At 33.6% G+C, this 13256-nt stretch overlaps 1 protein-coding gene across 1 annotated transcript; it reads right to left on the minus strand.

Moving 5' to 3' along the window:
* Positions 1 to 1979: 1979 nt before the first annotated feature.
* On the minus strand, positions 1980 to 10511 carry LOC125061990 (spondin-2-like). Its single transcript, XM_047667614.1, has 7 exons — positions 10170 to 10511; positions 6674 to 6885; positions 5603 to 5707; positions 5044 to 5223; positions 3731 to 3975; positions 3023 to 3171; positions 1980 to 2198 (listed from the first exon to the last, which is right to left on the minus strand). Exons 1-7 carry the CDS (start codon positions 10339 to 10341, stop codon positions 2005 to 2007), a joined length of 1257 nt encoding a protein of 418 aa, XP_047523570.1. The 5' UTR covers positions 10342 to 10511; the 3' UTR covers positions 1980 to 2004.
* Between the last annotated feature and the right edge of the window lie 2745 nt (positions 10512 to 13256).

A 13256-nucleotide genomic window follows, 5' to 3' on the forward strand; every position in this document is an offset into this window, starting at 1 on the left:
AGCTTGTTAGCCATAAGGCCTCCCAATGCGTTTAAGGTAATGATGTGTAAATAAATAAATGACATAGTGGTCGTATTTTTCGTTGGGAAGAAATAAAAAGCTTAAAAAATGTAATTACGATTTAGCAAATGTCTTACAGATTATATTCTCCATGGAAATTACTAAATGAAACCGCGTAGAATAAAGTACGTATTAGAGCTATTACTTCCCAGAGTTAATAAGGTAAGTTATGAAGGCATATAAGATTGTCTATTTAGTAAGGTTTGCGGAGAAGTATGAAAGTTACGTTTTACTATATAACTCGTGTTACGACCCTCAATAGATGCTCATGTTTGAGTAGATAACTATATAAAGCTGTTAATTTACAAAATGAATGCTTTTATTATAATTTACAAACTTTTTTATTTATCTATTTAGGTTTAAAACTAGATGGATGTAATTATAACAGTTTAAGGACTATTAATCGTAATTATTACACTGGGAAGCCGTAACAATATTTTTTGTTTATAAACATCTCTATAAATATGAAGGAGTATAGAAATCGAATCACATACTTCTTGATTCTGAGATGAGCCCGCATAGAATACAAATAAGGGCCTACCATCGATTTCATGTTAACATTTCACTATTCCCCTTACGGTAATCGAAAAAATGCGCCATCGCACAATTTCTTACAAAAACTACGAACTCTTTTTCGAATATGAAAGACGACCGAAACGTGGTAAGGATAAACTTCCAAATGATTTAGTTTGAATGTTACTAAAAGATTTATCTTAAAGAACTAGGGCAAATAATGAAGTTTTTACTCTGAAACTATCTTTGTGTTCTTTAGAATAGTCTTTTATTAGATTTAAGGTGGGAACTGACCAACGTTACGAGGTGTAATGTAACATGTAATGTAATGTTACACAGCGAGCATTCCGTGCAGTCAGTACGTCGTGTTACGGGGGAAAACAACGTAAAGGTGGGAACTGACCAATGTTACGAGGTGTAATGTAACATGTAATGTAATGTTGTACAGCGAGCATTCGTGCAGTCAGTACGTCGTGTTAAGGTGGGAACTGACCAACGTTACGAGGTGTAATGTAACATGTAATGTAATGTTACACAGCGAGCATTCGTGCAGTCAGTACGTCGTGTTACGTCATGTTTCCCCGTAACACGACGTACTGACTGCACGAATGTTCGCTGTGTAACATTACATTACATGTTACATTACACCTCGTAACGTTGGTCAGTTCCCACCTTAACACGACGTACTGACTGCACGAATGTTCGCTGTGTAACATTACATTACATGTTACATTACACCTCGTAACGTTGGTCAGTTCCCACCTTTACGTTGTTTTTCCCCGTAACACGACGTACTGACTGCACGAATGATCGCTGTGTGACATTACATTACATGTTACATTACATGTTACATTACACCTCGTAACGTTGGTCAGTTCCCACCTTAACACGACGTACTGACTGCACGAATGCTCGCTGTACAACATTACATTACATGTTACATTACACTTCGTAACATTGGTCAGTTCCCACCTTTATAATGAAGTGAATGAAGATCGCGATGGTTACCATGGCTACGATGTTTTTTCTAGAAATTGTTCAAGTAGAACATGCTATTATTTTTAGCCTACATTTTATAGTGAGCCCGTCTATGTATATCTTTCATTATTTCTGTTAATTTAATACGAATTATATCATTAAAGACATACTTGTTGCTTACTACCATAAATAGGTCAGGTCCCTTACCGGTGTTTGTAAAACCAATATGATTATTAACAAAATTGTTTCATCGTTACCTCAAATTCTCATGCGTTGTTATGGCATATCTTATTTTACATAAATGAATTTTTCAAAGCAAGAACATTCTAAGTAGGTAATGCTTTGACCATTGTAATTAGTTTTAAGCTTTCAATAAATGTAAATAGTAATCCAAACTAGGAACATTCTTTATCTTCAAATACTCGATATTAAAAAAAAGGAAAATTAATTTATTCACCATTCAAAATAATCTATATGCACACATGAGTTAATATTCCCACAATGTGTTCTATCTTTAAGAGGTAGACAGACTCTGCCTTTTTCCCTTGTCTCTCGTAGCACAGTTCTCGTTCTAAACTTGTCGCCAAAACCACAGGTTACTGAACAAGGACTCCATTCACTCCACTCCGACACAATACAGTCGTTGGCTGAAAGTTCGAGTTTTAAACTTATTAACTGCCGGAAAAGTCTAGGTACATTTTACTTCCAAGTTAACGCTTGATTATTATAAGTTTGGCCTAAGTGATAATCTCATATCACACGATAAATGCCTTAAATAGCCTCTAGGCTATATTTGATATTGTGTAGTACAGTATAGACCACAAGCCCATGAACAAAAAATACCTGTGAAATGACCCAACCTGAATTACGCTTAGAAGGCTGTTACTATATCTGAAAATAGCTCTGAGCACTATGCCGTCATTTCTGAGCGGTACATGTGAGTTCGTGAGTGAATGGACATTCTCAGGTATAATGGGGGAATTTCTACTAATTATTAATGTACGGCTTTGTTATAAGTGTATAGATGATTAAAAATAAATGTCGAATAACCTAGTGCCGTACAAAAGTGATGGTGCCGGAAGTCGGTGCAAATTTTTAATTCGACGACAGTTGCAGAAGCAATATAGGTCATTTATTACTGTACGGCATTTGTGTGATTCCTTTTGGACACATATACAGATACTTTACCCGTAAACGCCGTACATATTCCCAGCGGAGATAAAGTAACAGCCTTCTAAGCGTAATTCATGTTGGGTCATTTCACAGGTATTTTTTGTTCATGGGCTTGTGGTCTAGTATTCTATAATCTTAGATTAGAGAAGATTCATACAAATTAGGCAACATGAATTCAACTAAACTAAATAAATAAAAAACCGTGAGGTAAACTATGTACCAATTTTAGCTTAGTAACTCTACTTAAATTTATATTTATTGAACAAATCATTTTTAATATCCAGTAATTTTTATTTACGTTGTATTTTGTTAACTGCGTGGTGTAACCTCGACCGGAAATGCCTTGGTAGATGTTTTCCTAGTCCCAACTTCCTGCCCTGTGCCACTGCAAGTACTACATCATCCATGTTCTTGAGATCACTGTCAAATTCTTCCTCTGGTGTTGATCTGAATGTATTAATATAAATAAATTCATATACATTATTTCAGTGCATTAAATAGAAGATAGTAGAAAATATTGTAACATTTTTAATTATCGAAGAACGTACAGTGTCACATACTTGTGAAATGTATTTATTTTTATTCCTTGCATTATTGATTACATAGGCAAAGTTTGTGTTACATTTATTTAAGCTAGCTAGCTATTTAAGCTAGCTAGAACTGTATTTTCTAGATACTAGTATACATTGTTTTATTGAGACATTTCAATAAACTATTAAGTTAGCCTGCATGACTTCATATTATTCCCCTTATAATGGTTAATTTTATTTACTGGCAATACTAATATCCAAGTCGGCGACGCTCTTACCGGACAAGAAAAGTATGTGGCACTGTATTTTAATCACACCTCTTCAACAAATTATTGACAAAGTGGGATTGACCAAAACACACTACCTAATTATACGTATAGTATTATCTTACCACTCGAATGACAAAAAGTTAAATATTAAATCTAGACATCCTTATACGATGGCTAAATGTAAATATATAACGTTTAATTACTTACGTTAAAGGTGATCTTGTGACGACAAGAACATTATTATCAGCTATATTATTTCTTGGCGTTCCGACAGGATCTTCTTCCAGGTCTATTAGCTGATCCAAGTTGCTTTTGGTTGATATCTCCGCGTACTGCTCTACGAGGTTTACTTTTCTTCTTGGCAACCCCTTCTTTTTATCCTTTAACTTTAGGCTTGTAAGCATTTCCTTTCGAGCTAAGTCATTTTGCTCCTTGGTCGAATATTCTTTTACCTTTAAAAACATGTCAATAAAATAATAATATTGTATGTTTACTGTTTAGTTATATCAAAGTATTACTTATTCTCAAGCTTATATAAAAGTATAAAAATATATAATCAAAACAATTTGTCGCGAATCGCCATTGTAGTTTCGGTAAATTTAATAAAGCAAATGTACATTTTTAAACGGTTTCATTTACGTTTGGGTCAAATGTAGTAATTAAAATTTGACCCCCCAACCATTTGACGGATTGATCTGAAATTTGGCACCTTTAATTCTACAATATAATTCAATACAATCGGTGCTACTGTACATAGACAATTTCTATCAACAGACTTGATAGAAATTTCATACGCCCAACGATTTTATTTTTTCGTCTGATCAATACCGTAGATTGATCAGGAGAGTGGTGTGAAGACTGGTACTTAGAACCTACCGGATTATTTTTAAGCTTTTGGTACATTGTCTACATAGATTTATTCTTTATTTTCAGTAAAAAAAATTGGTGAACGGACCAATTTTTTTCATTAATAGACACAAGACATGTTCTCTCTTCAGAAGCTTAGAACGATATTTGTTCTTATTAGTAATAGAATAGTGTATTACTTATCATTGATATTATCGAAGCACTCCAAATAATCCTATTAATTTACCCGCATCCAAGTGTTATTGAATTATGTATTAGATGGGAAGAGCCAAGATTAGCTTTCTGTTATATTAAGAGAAATATTTATTGGAACGCTCATCATAAACGTGAAACCGTCTTTATAACTTAATTGTTTATGATACATTTAATAAATAATAGGTTGCTTGATGTCTATGGAAAGAATTGTCTCTTATTGCAAAGCGAATATTGAATCTGTAAGAATGTTTAAATGTAAGGTTCGCTACCGTAAAATGAGGCATAAAATTCTATGCTTGAATCATTAAGCGATTTTTTTTGCTCTCTTTTGTTTTAAAAAAATGGGTTAAAAAAACAATTAGCTTTCAGAAAGGATACATTTTCCCGCGAAAAGCGTTTAATTTAATTAATTACTGTCAGATCCCAATTAGATATGATCGAGTTATAGGACTTTATACCTTAGTGAATTCAATCTTTGCGATAGATGGTAGTTCTCTCAAGTTGGGATAGTAGAAACCAGCTGCGGGATGGTTGGGATGACGTGGTCCATGTCTGAAAACTGGTTCAGGAGGCGATGTTTTCCATCGAGGTGCTGTGAAGGTGAGGCCACTTGCTGCCCCGCCATCCAAAGGCTGGAGCTGCATTTGGAAAAATATTTTAATCAAAGGAACATATTTTTGTTTGCCTGTAAGTTGTGTAATATTCAGAAACATACATCTTAATGTTGATTATGAAAAATGATTCTATAGTATTTCGGTACTAGCTTTAGTTCAGTTCTATTACATAGGAATCTATATTTATTTAATTAATACGAGTCATTATTGCTACATTTTTTTACATTGGGAACAAATTTGGGAAATCGCAATTTCCTATTATATAATTTTCCTTTAGGCAAAATAAAAATATTTTATTCGAAGCGAATCTAAATATAATACAGTAAATGTATCACAAGTTATCTAATATTTCGATGTAAAGGTAAACTTTAGGTTTTAATTAATTTTCGAGGGAACTACTTACATCGAGTGTAATTTGATCGACCCAAGAAGAATCAACACAGAGATCGAGACTGTCAACTCCGATGAACCAGTCTGGCGAAGGGATTAGACGACATATAATAGATATCTGGAATCATAAAAAGTTAATTATATTGCTAACATTGCTATAAACTGAGTAGTAGTAGGCGCATTAATATTGATCTGCAAGTATTACGTTCGAACCCTGTGAACCAATATAAACATTTTACGGAAACTGGCATCCGCATGAATACATATGTTAATATATATATAATTGAAAGTGCTAACGTTTAAATGGATGATTTAAGAAATAAAAAATAGTCGCAGAAATGTGTTTGTCCTATGCCCAATAGATGGGTTACGGGACTTCAAACAACAATGCTGTGATGAAAGACTGATCAGCTTTGCGATTCCGTAACTCACTATTCACGCATTCTGATAAACAATAAACTACAAGCTCCCTCCTTATCAGAATGCCAAATCGTAAAATGACTGCTTCACGACTGATATGAGCGCGACCGCCGCTGCGAAAACCGCTGTGAGAGTTCGAAAAGTGAGTTACATGAATCGCAAGGCAGTGCTTTTAGTAGTTAATTAATAGTGATGTAATGTAATAAACCGATGGATAAAGCTTTTTACCAACAAGACAATTTAGCTGAGAAATATATGTCGTTTTATTTTTATATAAAAGGGGGACAAACGAGCCTACGGGACGCCCAAAAAGGGCAGTCATCGCAGCCCATAGACACCCATTTTTAGAGGGTGCGTTGCCGGCCTTTGACAGAGGAGTACACTCGAATTTTGAATAGTTGTCATATCTCTCAGGGAAGACCCCCGCCGGGAGACGATTCCACAGCTCGCTTGTTCGTAAAAGAAAATATCTTGTGAAACGGACTGTGGAAGAGCCATCAAGGTGATGTTGATGAAATTTATATTGCTAACATAATATATATAAACTGAGTAGTAGTAGGCGCATTAATATTAATCAACAAGTATTTCGTTGGATGTATACATAATATAGTAAATATGTAAAATAAATAAAGTTAGCAATGTCACGACACAATCAGAATCTTACCATTGTATGTGCTCCATCTAGAAACACCATATTTTCAGCTTCTCCAACTCCCTCCCCAACTGGTGGTATTGAAAACTGATCGTAGATCCTCGGATCATCATCACCGCTTTTCACTAAAGCGTCCAGTATGCCATACTGTACAAAGTTGCGAACGATTAGTGGTGCCTCCTCACCTACGCGATAGAGACTGTAGGATGAGTTGTGTGATTGACCTGTTAAAAACATATTTTATTAATTTATTAAATATTAATATAATTACGTAACATAGCAAAATTCAAAGTGGGGATACTAAGACGCTACATTATAACTAATCCTTTGCAAACATAAATAATAATCGGCGCAGTTAACCCTGTGAACTTGAAATAATATGCAGTTTGAATTCGTGAACCAGCGAAGCACGGGGCGAATAGTTTTCTCCATTGTTTTCATTCATCTTATTTTTTCATAGTCAAGTGATAAGCCTCCTGTATTTTCGACGGACTAATAGTTTTTTTGGGGAAAAATCTGGGATTAAAAAGGGGTTACCGGACGGTCAATGAAAACTCGTCAAAAACTTCTATCTGAAAAATAAACAGCTAAACCTGGCCACATGTAATATGATTCTTCACTATTATGGTCGGATTACGACATCTAAGATGGTATCACAATTAAATTAAAATAAATCAGTGGCGCTACAACCTTTTTAGGTCTGGGCCTCAGATTTCTGTATCTGTTTCATGATCATTTGTTTATCTAATAGGCAAGTGGACGATCAGCCTCCTGTGCCTGGTGCACGGTTTCCTCACGGTTTCAAGCCGGTTTCCTCACGATGTTTTCCTTCACCGTTCGAGCGAATGTTAATGGCGCACATAGAAAGAAACTCCATTGGTTCACAGCCGGGGATCGAACCTAAGACCTCAAGGATGAGAGTCGCACGCTAAAGCCACTAGGCCAACACTCCTTCTAAATATAAAAGATTAGTATGTGAAAAAGTTTTAATTCAAGTTATGTATTAGTAGTATAGTAATGAAGCTTCTTTAATGTCTTATCCGGCCAAATAATTTCCTGTACCTAAATATTATTAAAGATTATTTTATGAACTTTAAGCGACTTCCGTTGTTGCGGCTAACCTACATAATTAATAAGGTTGGAAGGTCTTTACCGAATTTCGACTAGAAAAATTACCAAAATATTATAATTAAAATTTAGTTATTAATAAAATTTGGTTCTTTACCACCACTTTGTAGAACCAGCTGCCTACTTTATTTCCGAATCAATTCTTAAAAGGCCGGCAACGTACTCGCGTGCCCTCTGGCATTGAGAGTGTCCATGGGCGGCGGTATCACTTAAAATCAGGTGAGCCTCCTGCCCGTTTACCCCCTGTTCTATAAAAAAAAATTACGGTGCTTATATTCCACCTTTCTATATATCCTGAGCTGTATGTTTAAAGCCATCCCAACGAAACTTTTCTGTTAAGATTGCTTTAAAATAGATGCTAACAGAAAGTTTTATTTAAACAGATTTACATTGAATTATCCTATATCTTTTCTATTTTCTCTCGTGTAATATTTTTATGCAAACAACTTGCTGTGGGAAGTCTACTGGGACGGTTGTGTCATTCACACGTGTTTATTTTTAAAACTACATTCCATACTATTTTTCAACATTCGTCACATATTACACTTGTGTTTATTTATATATACGAAAATATGTATTTCTGACTTATATTAAGATTACTTTATTGTAATTGGCTCTTTGATATCTTGAATCTTATATATCTCATATTTACTAGTATTTCTAATTCTGCAACAGATTACATTTTGGTTTAGAGTTGATAAAATTATTGATTTGTTTTTACGTGGAACTGGACTTTTACTGGCGAAGGTTAGTTCGAATTTGTCGGGATTATCTCCGAAATAACTAGTCTAGTGGTAAGCATGTTCAACTGCAGATTTTACGGTGGGTTTAATCCTGGTAAAAAATTATAATATGCCGGTGGGATTTATTTAAATTTCGTTTCGTTCTCTTGTTTACGTGACCAGTCTTATTACATATTAATAATAATAAAATGATAAAATCTGAAATAAAACTTCAGATTATATTTAGATTTAGTATCCATTAAACTAATAGTAATAATTCGGTGTGTTGTTTGTGCTGTGTAAAGCATGTCGCCGTGGTAAAATCCGCCTGGAAATCATTAGTATTGCCTTAAGTTACTCCATTAATTACAATTCTTTGAAGGCGCATAAAATAGTGACAATTTAACAATTTTTGAATTTTTGTTGAAGAATAATTGACCCAAATTGCAAATACAAATGTTTTCTTGTCCATTTCACATGATATTCTTCTTATTTGAAATGCTTCATTTCTCGGCCGAGCAAGCAAAATTGCGATAATCACGCTTATTCAGTAACGGGTACTTAGCAAAATTTATTTGAAATCTGTTCAACTCTAAAATATAAAAATTTCATGACCTAAATAATGTATAAGCTGCAGTTTTTATTGTTCATATCTCATTGTACGTTTGAAGAAATAATTGGAAAGAATATATTAATAAAAAGGCGATAACGTTCATTTCCTTTGTATAAAAGGTTGTTGAGGACAAATAAATATATCTTTATCTGATTGAAGAGAGCCCACAAAATGTCACTTAGCTGAAAGATAAAAGGAAAAACTTTTCCCCCTCAAATTTCCGACATCCTATTGTGTTTTCTATTGTTCCAATAATTATATCAAGTTTGAGCGAAAAAGATATATTTAGTAGTGGCTTTTGGCCGCAGTTTCTCTCGCCTGCTGTTATACCATACTGATGAAATATACTAACCGCGCTATACTATACTACTGTTTAACATTTCCTTAAGCCATTTAGTAAATATATAAATATTTTCGCCTTAAAGCTTCTTAATCTTAAAATCATTTAGAAATTCCTTAACATTTCGTAAGATTCGTAGCTGGGTTGCATCGTTTTGAAGATATATAATTATATATATTAAGACAATATTAATGAAGGTATTAAAGATACTTGGAACTGTACTAAGCGTAAGCTGTATAATATAAAATCTTTTTGTAACTCTTACATTTTACAGTAAAAAAAATATTCCTGCTTGCAAATAAAAATTCTTGTATTAATGCTTCTTATGCATCTACTTACATCTTACTTACATAAAGAACAAAACCATAGGACATATAACATATAAACTTTACTAAATTTTAGGCATAAAATTTTTAAATAAAATTTAAAAATATGACGTTTGAATAAAATGATATTAAACATGCTTGTTCAGTTTAAATAAAAGTATGCAAATATATTTATATTATGTTTTAAATTTAAGTGCGAATTTTAAATTATTGATTAAAAATACATTAAATAATTACGTTGCTTTGTTACAACTACTATGTTAAGACAATCCTCACAATAAAGTTTGTATATTGCTTTATATAAATGTCGTTGTAGCAATCAGTGCCCTATTTACGAAATCTAATAATATTCCACTGCACATGCATCCTACTAACGTACCGAAAAGCGCCGACCATTGAGCTTTCGGTCGATACAATGGATAATCTTTTGGAAAACTTTCCTCACTCCATAAAAACTTCACTGACACTTTGTAAACAGCCATATCAACATCACACGCGGAACACAAACTGTTTACGAAAAACAAGATGGCCGCCACTAGCGGTCGAGCCATGATAGCAAGCGCTCGTCTAATTCATATAAACACTGCAATTTGCTCTAACGAAATAGCGTTTTAATTTCACGGTTTCGTACACAGCCAAATGTTTTGGTGGTGTTTTAATTTCGTTCGTTTTCCGCGTGCGTGCAACGGGGCCGAGGAGAGAGTGTGGACTTTTCTATTTTGAGTCCCCTTTGCCGTCCGGACAGAAATAAACAGTGGGCGACGAATCGTATTTATGTAAGGCGTTTTCAGCGTTTGTTTCAGCTAATCCAAATACCCGTAATTCACACTTGGCTAAAGTCGTGCTGTTAGCTTAAAATATATTTTTTCACTAAGAAACACGTCATCAATTAATACTTGTAAAAGAATAATTATCATCATACTTTTATTATATATACGCCGGCCGGCGCCACTGCTTTTTCATAACTCATAAAACGCTTGATGCTTGTAGGTATAAAAAAGGATATTGTTTAAAAATTGTGTTTGCCATTAAATATGCAGGGACCATTCATAGAGTAATTATTTATTCTTAATTTAAAAATAGGAACTTATTTCTTATTTTTATAAATGAAGGTTTCCACTTTTATTTTATGTCACCATAAATTTTAACAATATCTTTAACCTAAAAAGTTCTTAAAATCAGTAAGAAGCCACTAAGTGATCTCAGGTGTCTTAGCTACCTGCAGATTTTATTGAGGGACACTTAACCCGGATCGAATGCCCGCGCTGATTGATTGATTGTACGCACTTGATTGAAAAGGTTTCTACGGCCCTCTGAAAAAGTAAAGCATAAACGGTCAATTTTTATTACACGCCATAGAGTTCATATAAAGTAGTAACGTATCAAACTTTACAAAGGAAAATTATAAACGCTAGTTGTTGTAGCGTTTATATATAAAAACACTGCATAATACAAATAAATTAACTCATTGTATTTCTTTATCCTAATTCAGTGTTGGTTTATATAAAGACGATTCTTTGTCCGTCTTGTTATCTACAAACTTATAAACAACAAACAATAATGTCCAGGTTGCACACAACACAGTTTTGAAGAACGTTCGTTCTTAAGGCAAAATTTTGGGTATTATGTTTGACATTCTTATGTTCCTGTTAAAATAAATGGTTTTTATTAACAAATAAAGCTAATATTGCCTTTAGTTTAACTGAGCACAACAAACTTCAACCACTTGTTTAAAAAAAATGCGTAAGTTATTTTACATACGTCTTACAGACTTTTAAATAAAACAATGAAAATTGAATAACGCCGTGTCAACGATAAAAGCTATGACGTTATATTGTCTACGTTAATAATTCCAGTTAAATGACACACATTATAACGTCACTGTAGAATGATAACCTCAAAAAACCATTTCTTTTCTTAGACTCTTATGTAATTTTTTTTATATTATTAATAAATAAACCAATTAAAAATATGGACAAAAACACATAATAATATTTTACGTACATAAACGAAATAAAATATTTTTTTCGCTTCCTGTAATGTTTGGTCCTCTGGACATACGAGGGTATCATTCTACAGCGACGATAAGTAAAGCAATTATTTTCCAACGTATATCAACGTTGACCCATCATATTGAATAAAGAATTTTAACCCGTCATGCAACGATTAAAACCATGTTCCATCAATCACCGGCTGACCCACGTCTCGGTCAAAATGATCCTGGGGTCTTATGTGTCGGAACAATATCTTTATTTCCTTTACATAATATCAAAGAATTACCGTTTGTAACTCTTCTGTTGAAATGATTTATGGTTGGTGGTTTTCGTGCGTAGAGAACTATGTTTTGTTTTTGTTCTCACTGTAAATACATATACTGCTCCTTTGTAGTACTTTTTATTGTATTTAAATTCTATATATTTGTATATATGAGTCTTTAAATTTAAATTTTATTCATGCTATTTTTAAAGTAAGTCTGCAGAATATACATTTATTTTTAACATTATTTATTTTAAGATTTTTAAGATCGAAGTAGTAGTGAAGGTAGTTTGAAAGTAGCATAATATACCTTCAAACTACATGTATGTAGTAACTAAATGTTTCTTACTGTTAACATGCATACAATGTTATTATAAATATTTAAAGATATTCTAGACTCTAGAGTCTAGATCATTGAATATCGGGATGTACATCGAACATCGAATTGTGTATAAACATTCTTATTATACATAAACGGAAAAGATTTATAATTTTTGTATTGTACTTACTTTATTTGACGTATTCTCGACCCCTGGAGGGGGAAAGGGCGTCCACAGTGAGCTTCGCATTTGCAAGTATACGATGCCACGCTTCCGCTTTCCTTGCGTGTTCCAAACAAGCGCCTGCTTGAGAATTTCTTCGGAGTGCTTGGCCTATCTAGTTCGACTTGCGTCACTTGAACTGCTGGCTAATCGGGGTTTCTCAGCAGTGCCCCCTGAGTAGCTCGTTGGAGATCTTCTTGGGCCGGTAGATACCCAGAATACGGCGGTGATAGTAGAGGACGAAGACTTGGAGCCGGTTCTAGATGTCGTTAGTCACCTCCCATATCTCACACCTATACAGCAGCATATAAAAATTACTGGTTTAAAACTTTTAATTTGCTACGTTATCTCTGAGTAACATAGGGTTTATTTATTTACAACATAAATATCCAGAATTAGGTACCAATGTACCCAAAACATTTGACAAACTCATCAAATTATCAAGAAACTTGTCATAATGTGGTAATAAATAATAAAATTAATAATTGTAATTAGTAATTGTGGTATTTATGTATGCCACCAGCTACGTAGGGTTCTTGTCAAGAGAAGAAGAGGATTTTACTCAGGATTTTTTTTAAACTAAGCACTTCATTTAAAGATATTAAACTTTATTAATAACATTAGTGATTTATTAAAATTTTGGCCAAATAAGAAACAGTTTGCGAGGC

The sequence above is a fragment of the Pieris napi genome, chromosome 2, assembly GCF_905475465.1.
Source record: "Pieris napi chromosome 2, ilPieNapi1.2, whole genome shotgun sequence".
NCBI classification, from domain to species: Eukaryota; Metazoa; Arthropoda; class Insecta; order Lepidoptera; family Pieridae; genus Pieris; species Pieris napi.

Excerpts from the sequence above, each read along its gene's own strand:
- LOC125061990 (XM_047667614.1), bottom strand. The coding sequence starts at position 10,341 with ATGGCTCGACCGCTAGTGGCGGCCATCTTGTTTTTCGTAAACAGTTTG. Across the intron at positions 6,886-10,169 it reads TCAATGGTCGGCGCTTTTCG|GTCAATCACACAACTCATCC; the intron begins GTACGTTAGTAG and ends TGTTTTTAACAG. Across the intron at positions 2,199-3,022 it reads CGCAGTTAACAAAATACAAC|CCAACGACTGTATTGTGTCG; the intron begins GTAAATAAAAAT and ends TCGAACTTTCAG.